At 44.4% G+C, this 26,453-nt stretch overlaps 1 protein-coding gene across 6 annotated transcripts in view; it reads right to left on the minus strand.

Annotated features, from left to right (window-relative positions):
• TDRD6 (tudor domain containing 6) overlaps positions 1-26,453 on the minus strand; it is a 46,388-nt gene that overhangs the window by 10,852 nt on the left and 9,083 nt on the right. For 5 of the 6 annotated variants that reach the window (XM_083178673.1, XM_083178676.1, XM_083178674.1 and 2 more), the window contains 5 exons: positions 24,973-25,041; positions 10,608-10,712; positions 7,126-7,230; positions 2,731-6,453; positions 2,017-2,088 (listed from right to left, as the gene is read on the minus strand). In XM_083178673.1, coding sequence (XP_083034799.1) covers positions 2,017-2,088; positions 2,731-6,453; positions 7,126-7,230; positions 10,608-10,712; positions 24,973-25,041 — 4,074 coding nt within the window. The remainder of the gene's footprint in view (positions 1-2,016; positions 2,089-2,730; positions 6,454-7,125; positions 7,231-10,607; positions 10,713-24,972; positions 25,042-26,453) is intronic. The other variant, XM_083178675.1, reaches the window with a different exon arrangement.

Genomic DNA, 26,453 nt, shown 5'->3' on the forward strand with positions numbered 1-26,453 from the left:
ATGCTGAGGGTTTGGCCTCTGGCTTAGAGTCCAGTTGCCTTGTGGCCCAGTGACGCTTGAAGGACTCAGCATCCCAGGGTTGGGTTCTTACAAAAGAATGTCCCCTACCCCTGCCCTATTAAGCGAAAAGATTGGAATGAGGCAAGGGACGTGGCGTAGGTGGGTGGTAGAAAGACCTGTTCAGACATGAATAAGCGTGAACTTTGAAAGAAGTGCTGCTCGGGCTTTCTTAGAGATTCAGGGTCTGCCTTCCAAGCGGGTAGCCCCCTCTGTATCCATTTAATCAAGGCCGTAGCTACCCAAGCAGATGCCAGGGTAGGCCTGGCCACCGCATCCAAAGTGGTTTAAATGAGCAGTAGGAAGTTCTCCAACTTCCTATCTGCTGGGTCCTTTAAGGGGCGCAAGGGGCTGGAGGGCATGGAGGATCGCCATTTTCAACTAACTCTATCCTCCTGAGGGAGGGGGTAAAGGGAGGTGAACCTTCTGGGAAGTGCACACTTTCCACTGAGTACCTCTCCGGCCTTCGCAAGGGTATCCGCCAAGTCCTTAGACTTGGTGAATACGGCCAGGCTCAGTTTAGGACGCTTAAGGGTAAGGCCAGAGGATTGTGGCGGTTCAGCTGGGTCCTGTAAATTCAGGACCTCTTTTACCGTGAGCAAGGCCTCTCATAAATGCTTGACAAGGCATCCCCCTTGGAAAGGGGGTCCTTGTCAGCATCCTGTTCATTTACTAGTCCCCCCTAATCATCCTGCTCATCCTCCTCCCCCGAATCGGAGTCGTGAGGATAGAGGGGCAGGAAGGAAGGGGTAGACCTGATCAGCCTACCCTGTTTTCTGGGGACCTTGTCCGGAGGCAGATACACACTCACCCAAGGGGGTTCCACCATGGGGTGGGGGGGTGGTGGAGGGAGGACACCAAGGATGAGGATTGCCCTACAGGCTGCAGATGAAAGCTTATCTACTAGCTGCGCTATCATTTGAGTAAGGAATGTGGCACAAGCAGGCTCCGGAGAAGAGGCAGTAGCTGTGTATTGTAGCAGCTTGCGCATAACCCGTCCTGTACTAGTCATTACAGGATGTACAGTACAAGCCAATACACAATATACTGCAAGCATACAAGGCATACCATGCAGTAAAATAGGCAGGCAGCCTATATGGCACAATTAACACAGTATACTTCTGACCGGCAGCAATAGTGTGACAGGCAGAGATAGCGTTAAAGATGTACGCAGTACACCGCAAGCTTGTACATGGCATACATTGCAGTGACATTGGCAGGCAGCCTATATGGTACAGATAACACAGTATACCTCTGACAGGCAGTGATTGTGTTACATAGTACACCGCAAGCTTGTACTAATGCATCCCCTCTCAAGGTGCGTGTTGGCTCCTCCCAGCACCGAAAAAAACTGAGCTTCCGGGCCTGGAGGCGGGGTAGAGAGGGGAGGAGCCTTGCTGCCTGGGAGGCAGGAAGAAGTCTAACCTCTATAGATGCCGGAATGCTCACTCCACACTTCACTACCTACTGTAAAGCCTGTGGCCCCTGACGTGTCCCGATGAATAAAATGTGATAAGTTATAAACAGAGGGGAGCGCGCCAGAGCAAAAGAGGGGGGAGCGCGCCAGAGCAAAAGAGGGGGGAGCGCGCCAGAGCAAAAGAGGGGGGGAGCGCGCCAGAGCAAAAGAGGGGGGGAGCGCGCCAGAGCAAAAGAGGGGTGAGCGTGCCAGAGCAAAAGAGGGCGGAGCGCGCCAGAGCAAAAGAGGGGGGAGCGCGCCAGAGCAAAAGAGGGGGGAGCGCGCCAGAGCAAAAGAGGGGGGAGCGCGCCAGAGCAAAAGAGGGGGGAGCGCGCCAGAGCAAAAGAGGGGGGAGCGCGCCACAGCAAAGAGGGGGAGAGCGCACAAACGAGCTCGCCCAAGAGAGACACAGATAAAGCTCCTGTGGGAAGGGATTGGATATGAAAGAATAACAAATCAGAAAGGTTTGGAAATTAGAATGACTGATGCAGCGAGTACTGTACCGTGACTTTGGGATGTCCTCAGGACACTGCTCCTGTACACCTCTGGCATCTGCTCCTCTGGTGCTTCATGCTCTATGCAACATAAAGGTATAACAATGATTGGCACCCAAAATTTATACATAGAGAGAGCGAGAGAGAAATTATAACAAAGAAAGAGTAATAAAATAATATTTTCAGGCCAAGTAAATATAAGCACAGAATAGTGATATTGCTAAATTATAGAAGCCATTTAGTGCTCCCCTTAACCTAAGGAGATAAAGTTTCAGGCAATCTAGCGAGCTGCGCACTGGGAAACATGCAGCACAAATAGCGCACAGGTGGCTGATGACTCATAAAGCAGCTATGTAGCATTATGAGCTACATAATGCTGCTCACTTTTATTTTATTAGTGAAGTCTAGAACCTCTATAAAGATCGCAGCTTATCAGTATTTTATGAGAAAAAAAACATGAGTCTAAGACATGGCTAAAGCCCAGCCTCGAAGGGGAGATACCGAAACCCCAATAACGGTGTACGCTCCTTGGGGACAAAAATTAAGGGTTACATCCAATAGTTAGCGATGAAATTATTGATGAAATATGGAGCATTAACAATACATACAATTCTTTAGAATAGGTTTGGCAGATGAAAGGTAAAGGCTAGCAATGAATGTGCAATCTCAGCTTCTAATTATCACGAGCACAACACAGTAATAACCACCTCATGTATAAAGTACCTTGTTCTGGTGCTTGTTGTGCATCGAGCATCGAGCAGGCACTAGTGCTAGTAAGGACCACATCGTTCTTCATGGTTTCACCATGGCTACGTTCATGTTTCCCAATGTGTTCTTCAGCTACAGTTTTATTCATTTCCACAATGTACCAAGGTGCATCATCTTGGGTTTCCATGGCATCTTGGCTAGCTGCAACCTCTTTGCTTTCCATGAGGACATCTTCACTAGCGACATCCTCTTTGGTTTCCATGGCATCATAGCTAATTACATCCTCTTTGGGTTCTAGATCATCATCGTTAGCTACCTCCTCTCTGGTTTCTAAGAAATTGCTAACTCTCCCCGCTTTGGTTTCCATGACACATTCACGAGCTTCATCCTCTGTGCTTTCAATGAGATCGACACAAGCTACAGCCTCTTTGCTTTTCAGGAGACCTTCATTAGCGACATCATCTTTGGTTTCCTTGAGATCTACACAAGCTACAGCTTCTTTGCTTTTCAGGAGACCTTCATTAGCGACATCATCTTTGGTTTCCTCGAGATCTACACAAGCTACAGCCTCTTTGCTTTTCAGGAGATCTTCATTAGCGACATCATCTTCGGTTTCCATGAGATCTACACAAGCTGCAGCCTCTTTGATTTTCAGGAGACCTTCATTAGTTACAGTTTCTTTGGTTTCCATGAGACCTTCATTAGCGACATCCTCTTTGGTTTCCTTGAGATCTACACAAGCTACAGCTTCTTTGCTTTTCAGGAGACCTTCATTAGCGACATCATCTTTGGTTTCCTTGAGATCTACACAAGCTACAGCCTCTTTGCTTTTCAGGAGATCTTCATTAGCGACCTCATCTTTGGTTTCCATGAGATCTACACAAGCTGCAGCCTCTTTGCTTTTCAGGAGACCTTCATTAGCGACATCATCTTTGGTTTCCATGAGATCTACACAAGCTGCAGCCTCTTTGCTTTTCAGGAGATCTTCATTAGCGACCTCATCTTTGGTTTCCATGAGATCTACACAAGCTGCAGCCTCTCTGCTTTTCAGGAGATCTTCATTAGTTACAGTTTCTTTGGTTTCCATGAGACCTTCATTAGCGACATCCTCTTTGGTTTCCATGAGACCTTCATAAGCAACATCCTCTTTGAGTTCCAGAACATCATCGTTCGCTACATTCTCTCTGGTATTCACGAAATCGATAACACTCTCCTCTTTAGTTTCTATGGCACCTTCGCTTGTTAAATTCTCTTTGGGTTTCATGAGATCTACACTAGCTACAGTCTTTTTGCATTCCATGATATCTTCACTAGTTAAATCCTCTTTGGTTTCAATTACATCTTCGCTATTTACATCCTCTTTGGTTTCAAAGGCATCTTCGTTAATTACATCCTCTTGGGTTTCAATGACATCTTCGCTAGTTACATCCTCTTTGGTTATTATGGCATCTTCGTTAGTCACATCCTCTTTAGTTTCAATGACATATTCGCTAGTTACATCCTCTTTGGTTATTATGGCATCTTCGTTAGTCACATCCTCTTTAGTTTCAATGACATCTTCGCTAGTTACATCGTCTTTGGTTTTTATGACATCTTTACTAGTCACATCCTCTTTGGTTTCCAAGGTATCTTCGCTAATTACATCCTCTTGGGTTTCCATGGCATCTTCACTAGTCACAACCTCTTTGGTTTCTATGGCATCTTCGCTAGTTACATCCTCTTGGGTTTCCATGGTATCTTCGCTAGTTACATCCTCTTGGGTTTCCATGGTATCTTCGCTAGTTATATCCTCTTTGGTTTCTATGGTATCTTCGCTAGTTACATCCTCTTTGTTTTCTATGACATCTTCGCTAGTCACATCCTCTTTCGTTTCTATGGCATCTTCGCTAGTCACATCCTCTTGGCTTACAATGAGATCTACACAAGCTACAGCCCCTTTACTTTTCATGAGACCTTCATCGGATACATCCTCTTTGCTTTCCATAAAGTCTTCGCTAGCTACATCCTCTTCGAATTCCAGATCATCATCATTAGCTACATCCTCTCTAGGATCCAATAAATCTCTAACTCCCTCCTCTTTAGTTTCTTTGACACCTTTGCTTGTTATATCCTCTTTGGTATATATAAGATCTACTCTAGCTACAGTCTCTTTGCATTCCATGACAATTTCGTTAGTTACATCCTCTTTGGCTTCAATTATATCTTCGTTCCCTATATCCTCTTTGGTTTCAATAACATCTTCGCTCACTATATCCTTTTTGGTTTCTATGGCATCTTCGCTTGTTACATCGTCTTTGGTTTCTATGGCATCTTCGCTAGTCACATCGTCTTTGGGTTCTATGGCATCTTCGCTAGTTACATACTTTTTGATATCCATGTAATCTTCACTTGCTCTATCCTCTTTGGTTTCTTTTGTATAGCTAATTACATCCTCTTTCGGTTCTAGAACATCTTCATTGGCTACCTCCTCTTTGGTTTCCATGAAATTAATAACTCTCTCCTCTGTGGTTTTTAAGACACCTTGACTAGCTAGATCCTCTTTGCTTTTAATGAGATCTACACGAGCTACAGCCTCTTTACTTTCCATGAGACCTTTACTAGCTAAAGTCTCTTTGCTTTCCATGAGGTCTTTGCTAGTTACATCCTCTTTTGTGTCCATGACGTCTTCGCTAGTTACATCCTCTTTAATGTCCATGACGTCTTCGCAAGTTACATCCTCTTTGGTGACCATGACATCTTCGCTTACTATATCCTCTTTGGTTTCCATGACATCTTCGCTAGTTACATCCTCTTTGGTGACCATGACATCTTCGCTAGTTACATCCTCTTTGGTGACCATGACATCTTCGCTTACTATATCCTCTTTGGTTTCCATGACATATTCGCTAGTTACATCCTCTTTGGTGACCATTACATCTTCGCTAGTTACATCCTCTTTGGTGACCATGACATCTTCGCTCAATATATCCTCTTTGGTTTCCATGACCGCTTCTCTCACTATATCCTCTTTGATTTCAATGACCGCTTCTCTCACTATATCCTCTTTGATTTCTATGGCATCTTCACTAGTTACATCGTCTTTGATTTCTATGGCATCTTCGCTAGTCACATTCTCTAAGCTTTTCATGATACCTTCACTAGATATATGCTCTTCGGTTTCTATGGTATCTTCATTAGCTACATCATCTTTGCCTTCCAAGACATCTACGATAGGCACATTCTCTTTGCTTTCCATAATATCTTTGTTTGTTACATCCGCTTTGGTTTCTATGACATCTTCATTAGCTACAGTTTCTTTGCATTCCAGGTTAGCTTTCTTACCATCTTTAATTTCAACATCAATTTGACTAGCTACAACCGCTTTGCTCACAAGGATGCATTCCACAGCATCTTCATACTCCAGACTGTCTTCATCAGTTACAGTCTCTTGATTCTCTGCCGTATCTTCCACATTAACAGTAGTGTGTGCAAATCTTTCTTCCACATTAACAGCTTCTGTCCTCTCCGGGTTGCTTTTGCCTATGCAGGTTACCCCCCCTTCACTTTCAAGTGTGAATCCACCAGCTACGACATTTTTGCTCTCCAGGGTTCCAGCTTCAGGTTCTTCCTTTAGGTCTTCACCAACTGCAGAGTATTTGCTTTCCAGAATGCCTCCAGAGGTAATTCCCCTTTCCAGAACTTTTTCTTCATTTTCCATGAAGTCTTCACGAGTGAAATCATTGTCTACTCCCTTTCCAACTGCAATAATTATAAAGAACAATTGTATTCTACATTATATATCGTTTTAAGAATTTAAAATTTACAAACACCTAAACCTCTTGCCTCAACAACTTCATAAAGCTATTTACTGATCTAACAATCGAAGTGTTTGTTTCACTATCCAACTAAAACATTAAATTGCTATATAATTTAATAATGTCTAATTATACAATTGAGGACAAAAAAAACACATTCATAAAAAGACTATAGAACTGATGCAGAATTGAACACATTCACATCTTCGCAGCGCAAATTAGGTACTTTTGCACTGGGAACGATTCGGAACCAGTTGTATGAACCTATGCGTTTCAGTAGCATCTCCACTTGTGAATGAATAGGCATATATAGATTAGGAAAGTGGGTGAGTGCCGACAGAACTGTGGGCTAGGCAGAGATGGTCACAAGGAAAGACACATATGTACCAAGTATAGGGAATGTACAAAAGTCTGCATGGACAATGATCACGGGTTTCGCAACGAGCATACGTATCGCGCCAGTACACAAAGATGTATGCAACGCTGCATATGGGTGGAAATTAAACGTACTTTCCCTAAACACAACGGAGGGTCTATGCAGAGTTGCATTGAATTTTGCATCAGGCCGTATGTCTGACTCTACATAGATTACAAGCATTTAATAAAACATAAAAACCTTGTAAGGGGTAATCAGGAAAATTTGCTGTGGGCTCTTCCAGAGTCTCTACTGCAGGAGTCGCCATTTCCTCAGCAACTAATGTATTGTGCTCTGGTGTCATATCTGTTTGAAAATGAACAAAGACATTTATGAAGTTTGTAATGCAAGCTTGTCCCAGCAAAGGCTGTCGACTGACTCTGAATGAAGACAAATGGTCATGGGTAAATTAATCCTACCTCATACTGGAAAACCTAGCAAGGATTTGGGTAACTTTAAAAGATATATGTTTCTTAGTAAAAAAAAAAATGGATGAATGAGGTACAGTATGTGAAAGGAAGAGAAGGTATGGGAAAGGAAAATACTCTTATTTCCATATCAATACAGAGGGCAGTATTCAATTCAGAGGGCGAGCTGTGACAGCGAGCAGTGCTGCCTGCTCACTGTCACAGCTCGTGCGGTCAGTATTCAACTGACCCCTTGCGTATGCCATTTCCCCCTTGCTAGGTTTTTGGAGCGAGAGGGAAACGGCGTATGCGGCCGCTATGACAGCGAGGCTCCCGGCTAAATGCAGCGGGCTCTTCTTTGCCGCGAGCTTCGCTGTTTGGGGGACTAACAGCGAGGATTCCCCTGGAATGTTGAATAGGGTGAGCGGCCGGCGCAGGGGTTAAACAGTGAGGATTGCTTGTTTTCTGTGATCCCTGCAGTTTAACCCCCTCACCGTCCGCATTGAAAACACCCCAGAATGTCATTTGAGGCAGGTGCAGCAACTTTATTGCTGGATCATAATGAAGTAGGGTTTGCCATCAAAGGATGTACCACTGGAATGGAGAATTTAAGCTACGAGGAAAGATTAAGCAATCTGGGACTTTTTACACTAGAGAAGAGACGTTTAAGGGGGGATATGCTCAATATGTATAAATACATTAGGGGCCAATATAAGGAACTGTCAAACACCCTTTTTTCTGCTAGACAGGAATCTAGGACGCGAGGGCACGAGTTTAGATTAGAAGAAAAAAAGCAGTCAAACTTTGGAACTCTCTTCCAGGAGAAGTGGTGTCGGCAGACACTATAAATACGTTTAAAATAAGGTTGGATAAACATTTATTGGTTAAAAACATCCACGGTACGAATAAGTAACATAATCTGTCTTTAAAATATCGGAACATATGATACAACAAGGGATAAACTATTATAAACATAGGTTGAACTAGATGGACGCAAGTCTTTATTAAGCCTCACCTACTATGTAACTGCAGGTTTAATCAATGTCAGAAAACCAGCAATCCCTATCACTGCAGCACCTCCAACTTTGGTGCTGGAATCAGAAGCCATCAAGTTAATAGGGCAAGGGGTTAACAACCAAGATTCACTGTTAGCGGCACCCTACACAACTAAACAAAGCTTTTACTTATACTCATATCCTACAGAGACTGCATGGAGACTGGCTGGCTCTGATATACTGAGCTCACACTCTTGTGTAAATCAAAGTCCAGTGTACTGATCATACTGCCCCATTCAGTTTAATTCGCAGTCCAGACAATACAGCAACCTCCATTCTGTGAAACTGATCCTGCTCAGCCATTTCAACAACACCCCCCCCCCCGCCTTGCACACACACACACACACCTCCTGTCAGCCTCTCACCACAGCTCTTCTCCCAGAAGTGCCCAAGTTCCCTACTGCCAGCATGCCATATCTTCTCCCATTCACCACACTCAGAGCCTCCACTCCTTCCTCACTCCACAATTCAGTGCTACCCCATCCTCAAGGAACCTGCACCCCAACTTCCAGGTCTCCAGCCTGCTCCTATTCAGCTACAGGTACGGCATCTTACATCCCAATTACCAAGCCACCTACTGGCCCGATGGAGCCCATCTCACCCAAGTGGCACTAATTTAGCTACCCACTTCACTTACTGCCCACCTCTTCAACTTCCCTGCTCACATGAGTGGCAACAGTGTTCCTTGAGTGGCCTTCTCATTAGGCAACCAACCTTAACTAACCAAAGCCCTCAACATGGTTACGGTAGAGACCAGTGAATCCCAACCTTGGTCCTCAAGTACCCCCAACAGTGCACGTTTTCCAGGTCACCCAGTAGGTCCACTCAATAGTCAAGACACATTTTTAAAAAATCCAAAGGTGGAGCTAATTATGTCACTTGTGATTCTGTGTGGAGACCTGGAAAACATGCACTGTTGGGGCACTTGAGGACCAGGGTTATGAAGCACTGGTATAGATGATAGACCAGGTCTAGGTCGACACTCACTAGGTTCACCATTAATAGACGACAGTGACTAGGTAGACACTTAAGAATGGTTGACACACCCTAGGTCTGGGGTCAGGGAAATTTTTTACCTTTCACCCCAAAATATATTTAGATACGCAGACGTTACCCCGGGGCATCACGCAGGGAAGCGTATTATGCACAAGGACACACTGCGTCAAGTCCTTGAATACTACAGTACTGTAACACACACAGCCTGCACTGCACCAGGTCCTTGTACACTACAGTACTGTAACACACTCAGCCCGCATTGCACTGCGTCAGGTCCTTGTACACTACAGTACTGTAACACAGCCAGCACTGCGCCAGGTCCTTGTACACTACAGTACTGTAACACACTCAGCCCGCACTGCGTCAGGTCCTTGTACACTACAGTACTGTAACACACCCACAGCCGGGCAAGTATATAGAATCTATATAGAGAGTCTTTAGCAATGATATGAAATTCCTGGGGGTAATGGACGGCCGCAATGCCATCTATTACCCCCAGGAATTACATTTTTACCCCATTTGGGGTAATTTACCCTTGGTCTCTGACCACTGCCCTAGGTCAACATAGACAGAAGGTTGACACAAGCTTTAGGTTGGCATGGACCTGGTCGACATGAGTTTTTCATGTTATTTGTGTGTCTATGTTGACAAGGAGAAAAAATTGTGAAAAAAGCACGTCGACCTTACGCTTGTTTCGTCTTACTGTCAATGACACATTAGGGTATGTCAACCAATCTTAGGTGTCGACATATCCACTATGGTCCATTAGTTGTCGACCTAGACAAAGTTGACCAGGGACCGCATACCCCTCAACCTGTACCTTTCAAACATACATTGCCCCAGACCACCGCTTCCTGGGCTTATTTGGCCTCCATTACTAGCTCCACGCTTGCACTACCAAATCAGCCTCACCAAATGCCCTTTGTTTTATGTTCTGTAACCAAAGGAAACTGGAACACTCCAGAAAACACACACGCAAATACAGGGAGCTTATACAGACTCCACACAGATTAAGCCAAGGTTGGACTCTATTATCCCAGACAGACAGCAATACTATCCACCCTGTGTAGACAACCAGTAGACCATACATGCTCGAAAACCATGGACCAATCACAACGGATCAAAAGCAAAAACATAAACAACCCTTAACCTCATCTCCCTTTTGTGAAATGTACCCGAACAGTGAATTAGGCATGCTTTGTGGTTTACTTGCTGTATGAAGTACCTTGCTGTGTAGTCTCCTCCGGCAGTCCCTCTTCATTAAGGAGAATTAAGTTCTCACTGAACTGGATAGTCAGATTCTCCAGTGACTCCAAATTATTCCGGGTTTCTATGGGAAGAGTTTACAAAAGTGCATTGGTTGGTACCGTAGCAATATTAGAAAAGGGACTACAGAAATAGATTATATACATAGGACTAGATTGACAGGCATTAGGGACAAAGAACAGGAGATCCTAAAACAGTCTCACGCCGCACCAAAAGCCAAGCCTGATCTCCACTAAAATGTAGACCGCTTCTCAACTGACTCATTCAGCCAGGATGGCGTACAGTGTGCTAATGGCAGCCGGCTGCAATGTATATAACAATATATTTTCTTTAACCATTTTATTCAATTAGGTTTAAACAGACTTCTAATGTCAAGACATGGGGGGGGGGGGGGGACTTTACTTGTTAGCACAACCCCAACAGTTTGTTCTGGTCAGCCTGAAGCCTGACGAGCGCAGTGCTGTCACCCTTATTGATGTCGAACTACAGCGTGTCGGCCTTCTGTCTGTCAATGTTGACTTAGGGCAGTGATGGCTAACCTTGACACTCCCGCTGTTGTTGAACTACACATCCCAGCATACCCTGCATCAGCTTTAGCAAGGCCAAATAGTTAAACTGTAGCAGGGCATGCTGGGATGTGTAGTTCAACAACAGCTGGAGTTTCACGGTTAGCCATCACAGACCTAGGGTATGTCAACCATTCTTAGGTGTCGACTTAGTCATTATCGAACATTAGTGGACGACCTAGACATTGTTTATCATCTATACCGTAACCAGCTTACACTTGGGGGGATCAGAACTACAAAACACAGATCATGGGGGTTATTCTGCCTGCCAAATGCCGGTCCGCCCACTCCCCCCCTCGCATGCTGCGTTCGTACGCACTGGCTGCACGTGGATGTTTAACAAACATCCATCCGCAGGCTATGTGGTAACACCAACATCATTGGACCGTCGAATGATGTGGTGAGTGCACGCACAGTGATTCTCCGGTCACCTTAGATACGCGCGCCCATTCGCCAGGAAGTGGGCAGGCAGCTGACAACCTGCGATTTTCAGCTGCCCACCCCTGCCACCCACGTCATAGCCCGATTACCATGGGAATGCACATGAAATGCTGAGCGTTCCCATGGGCACAACTATCCACCGCCGCCCCACACCCACAGTCTTGGGTGCAAACAGTGACCACACATGCGCAGATATGCACCTACGCACAATATCGGTCCCCCATGCAGACGCACAGGGGATGCAAAGGATTTAGAATAACCCCCTATGTGTGGTATCTTGGTGTTGTGCTGGATGGTGGCCTGACACCTAAACGTCAAATATCAACTAAATTAAAATCCTCATTCTTTCATCTGAGGAACATAGCCAGAAACATCCACGTAACTCCCCCAGAAGATCTGTCTACAGTCACAACTGCATTTGTATCATCGCACCTAGACTACTGCAATGCCCTCTAACTGGGTCTCCCAGCAAAAGCACTGCACCGATTACAGCTGGTACAAAATGTAGCTGCCAGGCTGATACCCAACAGCCCCGTTCTAGCCACATAACTCTCATTCTCTACTCCCTCCACCGGCTGCCTGTAAGATGGCAAATTGTCAAGATTGGTTTACTCACTTTCAAAAGCCCTAAATGCCCAGGGCCCAAGGTACCTGACGCAGCTTCTAATTCCTTAGGGCTATTGCACATTATCTGGTTTTGAATTGATCAATTTTTTTGCCAGATGGCAGTACCTTTCACATGCACCAGTTATTAGCCAGATTTTAGGGGTTCTTATAAAAAAAATTAAATCAAAATCATTTTTTTTTTTATATATTTTATATATACATACATGCAGCTATTTCTGCAATGCTTGTCAAAATAATTCTGGGGGCAGGGTTTTGATGTGATGCCTGGGGGCAGGGGAGAGCTGCAGCAGCACACCAAAAACCAGTGTGAAAAGCACCATCTGCCTGGGTAAACCACTGTCCTGTTAAGATGGCCGCCACCCTTTTCAGTGGATACTTCCAGCTGCTACCCGGCGACCGGGCCCCGTGAAAGGACCCTACAACTCATTAAAAGCCTTGCACAGCTTTTGTGCCGTCCGGCCTGAACCAGATATTGTGCAATAGCCCTCACTGTCCAGCTCAATTAATGCAATATGTAGATGAGGGACTAATGAATCCATTTAAACTACAGAATTGGCCTAAACTCATCTGTGATTCAAGCTTTTAGCTGCATAGATGCCCCCACTCTAGAATCCTTCACAAATACACTCAAGACTTTGCAGGGAAAATCCGGTCAGGCAGGATAAAGACATGTCACAAAACCAACACTGGGATCTCGACAACCAGAGTCCAGACACACCCTGGAGATACAGTAAGCACAAGGGTTGGGGTTAGGTACTGGTGGGAAGGGTTAGACTACAGGGGTGGGGTTTGGGAGAAAATACTTAAATGTATGTGCCGGGATTCTGGACACCGGGATCCCACTATCAGTCTACTGACTACTGGTATCCCGACTGCCGTGATTTTTTTCTAGGAATGGGAGAAAGTCAAGATTAGGACTAGGCAACATTTTAATACAAATGGTGACGTGTTCTTGGCAAGGCGGAGTGATATGACAGGAGAGTGATTGTAAGATAGTACCTGCCGCAACCATGTGCGAATAGTCGAGTGCACAATGATTTTGCTTTAGGTGCGTGCACGTGAATGAAAGTGATATCAAGCTTGCTAACGCGAGACCCTAGACTCGTGAAAACATAAGAGGGCATCCTAGATGGGGGAAGTGAATTGCTAGAATGGGCAAGCGCCTACAGTGAAGGGAATGGACAAGCGCGATAGATAAAAGGTGATGATACCCAAAAAGAGCTTACTAGTGATCCAAGTGAATTATACAGACAGAGCCTTGAACTTTACATGATGGAGAAGGTGTAGAGTAGAGGGATGCAGGGAGTGGAAGGGCATAATCAGGACCAGGATATTGCAGAACTGCCAGACATGACACGTGCAGCCAAGAGGTCAAGAACAACTCAAAGGGACTGGAATCCATAAGACTAATGGAGCCCACACACGCACCGTTGCCGGCGGTGCGATGCTGTACGATGGGGTGCGCGCTCCCGCGGCACCTCATCGTACAGTACAAAAAGTATGTGCTGCACATACTTTTTGTACTATCTTTTTCTAGCATCGCATGCACATCGTATGCACATCGTATGCACAAGGCATACGATGCTATGTGTGCTAGTTAAGCCCACAATGCACGCCGGGATCGGTGCATGTGTGGGCTCCATAAGCAGCGGACCAATGAGTGACCACCCTACACAGTGCAGCCCACTCTGTTGAGTCGGAAATAAAAGTCTGACTGATGATCGCTGTATAGGCAGCAGGGGAAGAAGCAGTATGAGAGGAGAGCGTAAGGTGACTGCGGGTCTCTCTAGAAGCTTGCAGCAACTTGGCAGATGTAAGATGCTGGCATAGTAATCACTGTTCCTGTTTATATAGCGCCACCATATGCCGCACCTCCGTACAGAGAATATTCAGTTACATGAATGTCTGTACCGCTGGAGCTTACGGTCAAAATTCTCTAACTCCCAATACACACTAGGGTTTGCTTTAGACAGTAAACTAACCTATCATTATGTGCATCAGACCGAGGGAGGAAAAAAAACCCAGTCATAGATCATGAATTCTGCAATAATGGTACTTTATAAACTATACAAACACCACATCCTACATGCAAAGACCAATCATAATGTTCCATCATGGCGACAAACAGGCTAGGAGTCCCTTTCACAGAACCATTACCAGTTTTCCCATCAGACACTGGGGTTGGCTCGCTGCTGCAACAGTCTGGAACTGTAACGTCAAATCATACACCTCAGTAACAAAACAGCCAGACAGGTGCTTCATACACATAGAAGACAAACAAGCTACAATGCCTCATACTGTACAGAATAATATATTCTATTGGCATAGGGTACAATGTAAGGACAATAACCTATAGTTAATAACGAAAAGGACATGCCTCCATTTTGGAAACATGACCACCCCCTTCCCAATCGGCAGCAATTCAGGGTACACTGGGGTAGATGTATGAAGCAGTGTTAAAGGGAGGAGTGAGCCAGAGAAGGAGTGGCACATGGCAACCAATCAGCACTGAAGTAACATCAATTATTTGCATACTATAAATTTATACAGAGCAGCTGATTGGTTGCCATGGGCCACTTCTCCTCTGGCTCCCTTCTCCTCCCTTATCACTACTTCATACATCTACCCTACTAATAGATATGTCTGCTCTGCATTCGTGGATTTATGTACAGATAGTGCAGCACACCTACTGGGAAATTTACTAAGATGGAATTTCTATTTAACACGGGATGTTGTCTCTTAGTCTCATATAATTGAACAGACCCCATTATTTGTCTTGAAATATCCCCTGACATTACAATAGGCCCCCCACACACAATTACACACTACAGAAACAGTATATTAAAACACAGGATGAAGTCTGATCACCTTACAGTAAATAGGAGCATCCCATTGATCATCATACAGTACACATAGCTTTCCAGCAATTGCCATACAGTACACACAGCATCCTAGTGGTCACCATACTAAAGAGAATTTTTTTGACAACCATACAATATAAAGTAGTGTTCATTCTCGAACCCGATATCTTTGAAAACCCATGCAGTTCCTGTTCCCTGCCTGGGGTGTCGCTGTCTGCTGTGGTGTTCCTAGCACAGGTCTGGTTTGCATATCAGTGCCGATATACAGACCACACTGCTAGAAGCACAGCTGACAGCGACACCCCAGGCAGGGAAAAGGAACTGCATGGGTTTTCAAAGATGGCGGGTGCTAGAACAAACACTATAATTGTAACCATCAAAAAATACAGAAAGCATTTGAGATCACAATATAATACAAGAGCATCTGTGAGACCACCATACAATACAAAGAGCATTTTCATACAAATGTTTTTTTAACCGCCACACAAATCACCCCCTCATCACTAATTATCCTTTCCTTAAAAAAAACATACATTTTTCATCATGGCAACAGCCCACATTCAATTAAGACCCTTAAAATATGCAATTTTTTGCCAATAGTCATTTTTGCGTTACCCAATTATAGCCATTTTTGTGGGGCTAAAAAAATGTCCTGATTTCCCGAATTCGGGCAAGAGCATATCAAACTCAGGACATGTTCCCAGAACGTGGTTTTTGTTTTTCACTGAAAAAAACAGGGTTCTAAGGGCTAGTTATCAGGGGCTTATGTTTTGTACACCTGAGGCAGCAAAACCTGATCCTTGATAACTTCCAGGATAGTCCCAGACAAGTCAATGGAAGATGAAAATCTAGATGGCAGCTTTTAAATGACTTGTACTAACTATGGATAACAGATCCTGCAGCCCCCGCGCGACCTGAAAAGGGGGGACCACAATCAAGGAGGCATTGATCATGCACGGCAGTAACAGAGTGTGTGGCCCTACCTAACAACATCCCCATCCACCAGTTCCCCCCACACTGCAGAAACCCAGCAAAAAAAAAATTATCGAGCCAACCCCAAACAGAGTGGTTCCACGTCCAGATAAGAAAGCCTTGCAAGAGGGGGACGGTTGTTCCTCCTGTACCCCACCTTTCTACTTTACTGTCTAGAGTGTAAAATGATGGATGTTTTTAAAGACCTCTAACTTCTTTTATAGCAAACCACCAAATGCTGAGAGTTTAAAGCTCTAAACAAAGGATCATCGTTATAAAGTGAGATGATAATGGAGGTCATTTGATTCATTTAGAGAACACGGTTTTATCTTGAATTTATATTTTTTGGTGTAACTAAAGACTTCAATGGAATCCTGCCAACATTAATAGACGAGAATATAAATTACATATCCTCTTGAGGAGCGTAGATCAACCATATTTAAAAAAAAAAAAAAAGCATTTATGTAACATCTCTGATGAATATTATAATTTACACAAATCACGCCAGTCCAGGAGCTCTTTGCACAAATATCAAAGGCTGGTGATGAGGAATAGAGACGTTTTTTTAAGCAGGTCTGTGTCAAAAACAGCTTATATTGAGGATCAGACTTGGCTTTTTGTCTTGCATCGGATCATTGTCCAGTCTTCGATAGGTGGTAGTGACGAAAACATGCAAGTAATCACTGTTCTACAAATCAGCACAATGACCACTCTGGAATTCTGGTAAGATCATTAAGGCCATGTGCTTTTCATAAGGACAAATCAAAAATGTGAAATGGAAAAAAAAAAAAAGTTTAAGATGTATAGTTTACTCTCCTGTAGTTTTAATGTAGACCTTTTGGGAGGAGTAGGATAAAGTGGATGGAGATTAAGTACCAGCCAATCAGCTCCTAACTGCCATGTTACAGGCGGTGTTTAAAAAAAAATGTCTCTCTACATCTACTACTTGATAAAAAATTACTCCATTGACCCGTGACATTCTGCAAGGATTAAAAGCGTGTTTTGAAGGCTTGCTCTGGGTGACCCTCTAGAGTTTAGAAACTCTGGAGAGCCAACATTGAACTCTATGGGACATAACCAACTAGTCCAGGGAGAATTGAGGGCTCTGTTGGGTCTGGCAGGTCCGCGTGAAGCAAAGATAATTTTTCCTCACAGCTCCCTAGTAAATGCGTCTGCGGGGAAACCAATAGAGCAGTGGTTCTCAACTTCGGTCCTCAGTACCCCCCAGCAGTTCACATTTTCCAGGTTACCCTGCAGGTGCACTCATTATTCACTGACACATTTGAAAAGATCCCCAGGTGGAAGCTAATTACTTCACATGTGATTCTGTGTGGAGACCTGGAAAACGTGAACTGTTTGGGGGTGGGGGGTTGAGATGTTCTGTGTAATCTATGTGTTACTGCACAGATTAAACACATAACAATTGAATAGCTCTGTCCGTTAAGTCCGGAGTTTAACCCTGAATATACAAAAATGTTCACTGTAATATTTATTCGTTTTGGCAAAGATTAATGAATCTTCTATCTTTTAAATTGAAAACCGCTCAATCTGAATATCATAAAGAGCTGTTAAAATATTAGGCCACCAAATAAATATAACGGAAGTACCCGGTAAGATTCTAACTGCCGTTATAATCTACAACGGTTCATTTATTGATTCTTGTATTCAGTAAGAACGGCAATGGATTAATCTTCGCCTTATAACAAAGGAACTAGTTCAAGATTCCTAAAAAAAAAAAAAAGTGTTTTGTGGTCTGTGCCTTGGTAATTAGTATGTCCTATAATGTCTCTGGTGACTGAGAAAGACGATATGCCCCAGTCTCTTTGCTGTGAAGAAGTGGCTCAGGTGCCAACCTTGGAAACGTATCGGGGTGCCCGATCCTAATCCATGCTAATGATCAAAAAGAAGTAAAAATATTTCGGTGTCTTCTTGTGTGTCCGCATTGCAACCGTGAGAACATGGGTCAACTGAGATTAAAAAAAAAAGACTGATCAATGAGTTCTATGGTGTTAATGAGGCATAACCCAGTAGTAAGGCGAGCAGAGAAGTGGGTGTGGTCATCACCTTCATTTGTGGGACCAATAGGAGGTGCAGAAAGAGTAAAACATTGGATTAATGTACAGGAGTAATGACAAAATGATTGAATGTGTTTGAAATAAAGCACAGGTTCTCAAACTCAGTCCTCAGGACCCCACACAGTGCATGTTTTGCAGGTCTCCTCACAGAATCACAAGTGAGATAATTAGCTCCACCTGTGGATCTTCTAAAATGTATCAGTCAGTAATGAGTGCACTGTGCACCTGCCAGGTGACCTGGAAAATGTGAGCTGTGTGGGGTCCTGAGGACCGGGTTTGAGAACCCCTGAAATAAAGCAAAGCTAAAGAAACATCCTGTTTAAAGAAACAGCTGCTCAAATAGATTCTCTAGGACTCAAGTTCCAGTTAACAACCAAGGTAGAAGGCATTAGTCGACCATAGTGGAATTCCAGGAAGGACAATGGGGCTGCATCTGTAGATCAAGGATCTTTTCCGAGGCTCCCTGCTTCACATATGCGGTGTCTGTACGATTAAACCAGGTGAACGGAGATCATGCAATTATTGAGGCATTTTCTTCATAGCAAGATGAACATCACATCCGGTGGCATGTATAACTGCGGGTAACCGGCTGCCAGCTTATACTTTTAATATGTTGCCTTATGCACCACCCTGTCCCAAATGTCTGGAAGAGCTAGAACCGGGATACTGCATCCGCTGAACCACATATTATTTATTTTATTTATTAACAGTTTCTTATATAGCGCATACATATTCCGCAGCAATTTACAGTGTATAGTTGAACAGTCACATCAGTCCCTACTCCAGTGGAGCTTACAATCTATGTTCCCTACCACATGTACATGCACACACAGACATTTTAGGGTTAAGTTTGTTGGGAGCCAATTAGCCTACCAGTATATTGTTGGATTGTGGGAAGAAACAGGAGTACCCGGAGGGAACCCACGCAAGTATGGGGAGAATATACAAACTCCACACAGTTGTTGCCATGGTGGGTATTGAACCCATGACCTCAGCGCTGTGAGGCAGTAATTACACCGTCCGTACTCCCACATAGTAAAAATGTGGGCGGTGGGCTGGCTTCAGGGTTACAGACACTTGTTCTGCTCTCAGGTGAGCAAAGCACACACTCGCCGAATCATTTGCAGACGGGGGACGGCATCGGGGGGGGGGGGTTTGGGAACGTCCAGCGTTTCAAGGGAGTTACCCTGGGAACGCATGTGTGGCGTTGCCTGCTCAGGGTGAGTGGCTGATGTCACATGACGCCCTGTATTCGGCAATCTGCGGCGGAAATAAAAGTCAGTTTAGACTTATTTCCATTTGGCGGGGCGTCGCTGACCCGTTCAGGGGGCTGCAAGCAATATGTAGCCTAGTGCACAGGTCTGAATCAGTCTCTGTCACCAGATCACCAAATTAGTATTCCTCAGTAGTGGGTTCGCTATGATTTACTGACTGTCATTATACAGACACCCATTGACAGACAGCCAAAATACCGACAGGTCGACATGTGCTTATGGGTTTTTCTGGTGTGTACTGTAGGTCGTTGCTATGCTCGCCATGCTTCGGCCACGGTGCCTCCCTGCTCTCGGCACACTATTATATTCTCCCTCCAGGTCCACTGGGATGGTAACTTATGAAAAAGTCTGTTTTGGGGCAAAAATTGCTTGAGTGTTAAATGTCGGTAATTTGACTGTCGGCCAATGGGTGTCGGTATAATGACCGTCGGTAAATTGACTGCATCCCCTACTAGCCCATCTCACCATCACAGACTGTACATACTGTATATAATCATGATTAACCTCTTTTGCTCCTCCTATCCTGCCTACCCTACCCCTCCATCCATTCCTACTTATCCTATTGTTTTTCATTCGTCCACCCACCTCCTTTTAGTATGTTAACTCTTATGAGTAGGGCCCTCCTTCCTCACGTACTCACCCTACCTCTTTACCTCACCTGTGCTCCTGTCCTGTTCTTCCCTTCCTCTACTTCATCTTCAGTCTCCTCGACAATTTCGACACCTACTTCAGAACTGATGCCGATTTTAGTTCTACCAGCTATACCCCTATTTATGCTGTATTTTATCAACACACCCTGTACGTTACCTTGTACTTTGTTTTTTGTTTGCTATGTATGGCGCTGCAGACACTTTCTGGCGCCTTATAAATAAACGTACTACTACATGTGCAGGAATGTTGGTGGAAATAGAGAGCAAAATAAATTCTTGTTATGGATCTCAGAGCCGTTACTGGCACAGTAGCTCCGTGGGGACCTCTCCCACTGCAATAAAGGGGCGCACTGTGCCTTATCTGCTATAGTAACGTATGTAGTATAGGTGGTTTCTCGATTGCTAACTGCCACAATGAATCCATGTAATAACAGGTCATAAAGTACTGCCAGACCGCAACAAAGTATTCCACGACCTCCTGCTTCCCCCACCCATCACTGTTCCAGGTATCCGCCCCCTATTCTCATGCTACACCTTCCCTTCCTGGGGATCTCAGCAGCACCACGCATCTACAATGTCACCTTTATGCTGATGACATTCACTGCACTCCAGCGGTTGAACTAAATATACCAGCATATCCTGCTGCAGTTTTGCAATTTAGCCACGCTAAAGCCATTGCAGGGCATGCTGGGATGTGTAGTTCAACAACAGGTTCATCCCTGACCTAGATGCACTGAGTTGCCCAACCCTCTGCTCCGGTTGACATCCTACCTGGTTTGCCTTTATTCCAATGATTTGTCAGCATGGCATGTGATGAACCAAGGTTCACTGTTACTTTGCATATTCCTTTGTCCATGATAATAAACAATTATATCGAACGATCCTGACCCAGAACAATTGCTTTCATGTAGTTTCTCCTGCATTGTTTTATTATTATACATTAATTGGATGTAGAGATACATGAACATAAGAACGAGAAACAGATATGAATAGTGTATGCGATATGCAGTATAGGCCGGACTATAACCGGAACGTAACTCCAAATGGATCTGCGATATCCCGCACATGCATTTTTCAACTGAAGATTGGTACTTTCTGAACAATAAACACACTGGGTGAGAGATTCAGAAAGTGAGAGATTTGGTAAGAAATCTCCGCGGCAATCATTTACACTGCAAAAATCAAACAGGTTTTACAGTGTAAATGATTGCCACTTTTAAAAAAAACTGGAGATTTCTTACCAAATCTCTCACTTTCTGAATCTCTCATCCTATTAAATCTCACCCACCAATGCAAAACCCATCCTCAAACATGGAAATAGAAAGATACAGTAGGTGGAGTCTGAACTGCGCAGGTAGCAGCCTAGACGAGAGGTGAATAGGGAAAGATGGTACACCAAACCTCTTATGTACAGCGTGGAATAAAGAAAAAACTCTTGACCTTAAATTCAGGCACTCTAAAAGTGGACAATACTTCTCTAGTAGGTGTATGGACAATTCAAGATGTTCTCGGGGGATTCTGGACAATGGAGGTCATTCTGGTTGGCTTTATTTTTCACTGCTTTGCGAGATGTCACGCCGCCCACCGGGCTCACTACGTATAGGTGACTCTAATGCATATCACAAACAACAACGGACAATCTGATTCGGGGAATACCCCCTTTCAAGTGACTCAGAAAGATAGAAGGAAGTATCGCATGTGTATTCTTCTCTTTTACATATATAGTCAAGAAACCCCAGAGAATAAATGGAAGGGTCCATACAACCTACTAGGGGGGTATTGCCCACTTTTAGAGCGCCTGAATTTGAGGTGAAGGGTGTTTACCTTATTCCATCATAAAACATCCCCTGTGAGATTTCAACCCCCCCAAACTCGGTGACTGACGAGAATGTCGGCTGGCCCCCCAGCAATTGTATACAAGACGCTCCTCATTCCCTAGGCAGAATATAAAATAGATATTCCCTACAATTGTGACAGGACAACAGGCAACCTGATACACTTCAAAAGGAACTCACATTACTCCTAGGCTGAGTACACATATGCGCCTGGCCAGAAGACCCTATTTGCGACGTCATAGTTAACGAATCCTACAGCTAACATATCGTTCAGGCAGCCACGCATTCCTTCAGATGGAGCGATGTATCTGCAATGCTACACGGCCGACGTGATATATCTGAACTACTGTACGTGGTTCAGGGATATATCCAATGTACAAGCCGTCCGACGGTCCACCCAATATATTGTTAGTAGGCTACATTTTTTAAAACGTGTATTCGTCCAATCAATAAGCACTACAAGCAATAAGACACAAATAGGACAAGACAGAAAGAACCTGGGGGCTCCATCATATACCGGATCATTCCCTATAATACACGGGCGGTTATGTATTGCACATTGGTATATTTAGTTGGGTATTGCATGCTGTAACATTACAGTTCTATAGCTGAATAATATTCTGAGAACTCCAACATAGACAGAACACTGCTAGATCTAGCGTCTCCCTACATCACTCGCCGATAAGTGTATATTGCATAGAGTTCTGAACACAAAACAAGCCTTGAAGAGCGGTAAAGCATAGAGAGATAAAGTACCAGTCTGTAACATGATAGCTTGGGACTGATTGACTGTGATTTTATCTCTCTCCGAGGCTTATCATACCTCCCTGAGAGGCACTTGGCTAGAAGCATGGTGAGCGAAGTGAGCCCGGGGAGGGGACGCGGTACATTCATTGGGGGACCACCGGCTCAGGTGTCAACATGGACACCCAAAAAAATAATAATAATGAGGACCTTTCCATGGGTCTACCTTTTCCCAATGTCGACCTTGTGAATGCCAAACTTATATACAACACCCGAGAAAGCTGTACTGGCTGGAGACCACATTACAGGACAAACTGCAAAACTATGGCCCAAAGTCACTAAACTCTACCCCTAGAGGGGGGGGGTGTTCCAGATCTGGCATTAGCTTGTCAGGTTGTTCTGTAATGTGATGATTACCTTTATCTGACTACAATCCCCAACCACAGGTGGCTCTCCGGGATACCTGGAAAAATCAGCAAGTCTCCTGGAACCTCTTCCCGATTGAAGGGGAGAGGTCCCTGTGTCTTGAGGTTTGTTATTTGCACTGAATCAAATCATAGCTATTTGCCACAGAAAACGACCCCTGGAGGGGGTAAGCATGTGATGTTACATGCTGCCAAAGCAGTGGTGGATCCAGAGGTCCGGCTACAACACAAATAAACAAATACAGAAAATTGCGCCAAAAGGTGTCCCACGTAGGTGTCTGTGTGTATTCAGATCCAGATGACTTTCATCAATGCAATAATCTCATAGGACGGTCATAAGATCATTGATGAAAGTCATCTGGATCTGAATACACACAGTCCTTTTCTACGTGGGACACCTTTTGGTGTCAATTTCTTTATTTGTTTAGTTTTATATTTGTCTTGACCCAGTAGTGGTCTTGGTCACAGAGAACTGCAGTCTACAAGGGGAGCGCTAGGGATCTGTATTAACCCCTCTTTTTAAAAACGGGCTGCGACACAGTCCAAGGTTCAAACAGGGGAGTAACACCAACTGCCAGCGAGTCAGTTTGAAACATCAGTTGCTGTGCTTCCGCTATTTGAATTTTGGACTGTGCTGCAGCCCCTCCTCTGGAGCCTCCCCTGGGCCAGACTAAAATTCTGTCAAAAGGTTTCTGAACAACCACGAGACCAGGGTCACCTCTGCCCTCCACCTCTAACGGTGCCCATACACGGTACAATGGTGCTGTGCTATGCGCGCTCCCGGGGCTATCCCATTCCATAGCCCGTGCTTTTGGTACTAGATTGCATCGTATCTAGTAGAAAAAGCACGCTGCTGTAGCACATTGTGTGCTTTTTGTACTAGATGTGATGCAATCTAGTACTTGAAGCACAAAGTTCATCGCACCGTGTATGGGCACCTTAAGGCTGCATCTACACATTGCATTTTGACAGGTCCCTCTTAAAAGGGACCTGTTTGGCAGAAAGGAGCAAGCACATGTAAATCTATGGCTTTGTCTACACATTGCGTTTTAGCAGGATGCAGTTGAACAGGAGCTGTTTAGCAGGATGCAGTTGAACAGGAGCTGTTTAGCAGGATGCAGTTGAACAGGAGCTGTTTAGCAGGATGCAGTTGAACAGGAGCTGTTTAGCATACTCAAGCGGATATATACACAAGCCTTCTGCATCCTGCTAAAACGCAATATGTAGATGCAGCCTTACAGCAGCTGCAATGATTCCTGTTATCCATGCAGCCTTTATGTCCCAGACCTGGGCGACACTGCAGTTTGATTGGTCCTGTACACAAATCATCAGAACCTACTGCAACACAGTTGTTGCAGTCTTCATAACATTTACGGGTATTGTTCTTCTAATGTGGTCCTCGAGGCAGCACCCACAGTCAAAGTTTTATGGATACAACAGTAAGGCATAGGTGACTAAATAATGCAAAAAAAAAGACTCATTAAACTACACTGGAATTTGGTGATCGTTAGAAAAAAAAAAAAAATAAAAAAAAAAAAAAATATATATATATATATATATATATATATATATATATATATATATATATATATATATATATATATATATATATATATATATATATATATATATATATCTATCTATCTCTATCTTATAAAAAGGTAAAAAACAAAATCATTTGAGCATTCATATAAACAGCTCAAATTTTATTCTCTGCATTTTCCAAAAAGTACAAAAAAATAAAATGTATTTTGGAACATTTCCTTTTTCTTTTTTTTATATAGCCATATGGGACCACCACATGTCACATGTGCCTCCAAAACACAAATAAACTGTAAGGTAATCATGAATAACCTTGCAGATGTGAAGAAGTGAACTGCTGAATGGCGGCCAGCTCAGCGTGATCCGGTTCATTGGTTACAACTATAAAAAATAAAAATAAAAGACATACATATTAAAAATCTGAATACAAACCATACTGAAACAAGCAGATCTTTAGTTACTTGTGGTATCAGAAGGAGCAGTGACTGCTTGTGTACCAGAACTGCAATCATTTCATAGGGGCCTACTGACATAACTGTCATCAAGGGCACTTCAAGGCCAATGCATGAGAAGCTGGGTACCCACTAGATAGAAGATCTCTGTAGATCATTGATCTGCAGGATATATCTCTCGTCAGATCGGCCAGCGAGGTCTTCAAAACACAGTGCCAGATCTGTCCTGCAGAACGTCTCATCTGGGTCTGAGTTGAGCCGGCAAATCACCGCTGGTTCTAGGCGATTGGCGGATTGTCCGTACACCGCACGTACACAACATTGAAGCAATACAGAAATATCTCTGGTAGGCCAATTTTTCATCAATATACAGTATTGGTCATTTAAACAAACTGCTAATATATTGCCCAGTTTTTACGCACATTTAGAGTGTTAAGTAAGGGGTTGGTCATGGTTTTGAGGCTACACCTTCTTTCCAGGACTCCACCCTCTCCACACTGCAGCCTTCCTGCCCTCTCTAAACCAGTGGTGTCAAACTCATGGCCCTCCAGCTGTTGTGGAACTACATGTCCCAGCATGCCGCACCACAGATTTTATATAATGGATTGCTAAAACTGACAGGGCATGCTGGGATGTGTAGTTCCACAATAGCTGAAGGGCCACGAGTTTGACACCACTGCTCTAAACACTAATACCCCTTTCACACCAGCCTAAATTCCCAGGTTGGGCCCAGGAACAACCCATGACTAGCGCAGGTGTGAAAGGATTCCGGGACAAAATCCTAGCTAGCAGGGTTGCTCCCGGGACCTGCCCAGGATACAGGCCGGTGTGAAATGGTACTTACCCGGCTTTCCCATCCTGGACGTGAACCTGTTGCCGTTGCCATGCTCGTGCTGCTGGGGTGTCCCCCGGCTGGCCAGCCCCTGTCCTCCGTTTGCCCTTATGGTCCTGTGACTAGTTGCTGCCGCACGCAATCGCCACTAGAAGGACCTGGGGACACAGAGCTGCCGGGTGAGCCCCGCCCACCGCAGGGACACGGAGCTGCCAAGTGAGCCTCGCCCACCGCAGGGACCTGGGGACACGGAGCTGCTGAGTGCCCCCCGACACCAGAAAATGCAGGGACTAAGTTGGTGTGAAAGGGGCCAATCCGAGGACCGTATTCCCGGGTAAGTCCGTGCATTTTCTGGTGTGAAAGGGGTATTAGTATAGTACTTGCAGAGGTAACCATAGGGTAGGGATGCCAATCCCGGGGCAGTTTTTCAATCCCGGGAATCGGGATTGAAAAATGTTCACTCCCGGGATCCCAGGAATCCCTTGGCATCCCTAAAAGAAAAACGCCCC

This window comes from Crinia signifera, chromosome 3, assembly GCF_055691185.1.
Source record: "Crinia signifera chromosome 3, ASM5569118v1, whole genome shotgun sequence".
Taxonomy (NCBI): Eukaryota; Metazoa; Chordata; class Amphibia; order Anura; family Myobatrachidae; genus Crinia; species Crinia signifera.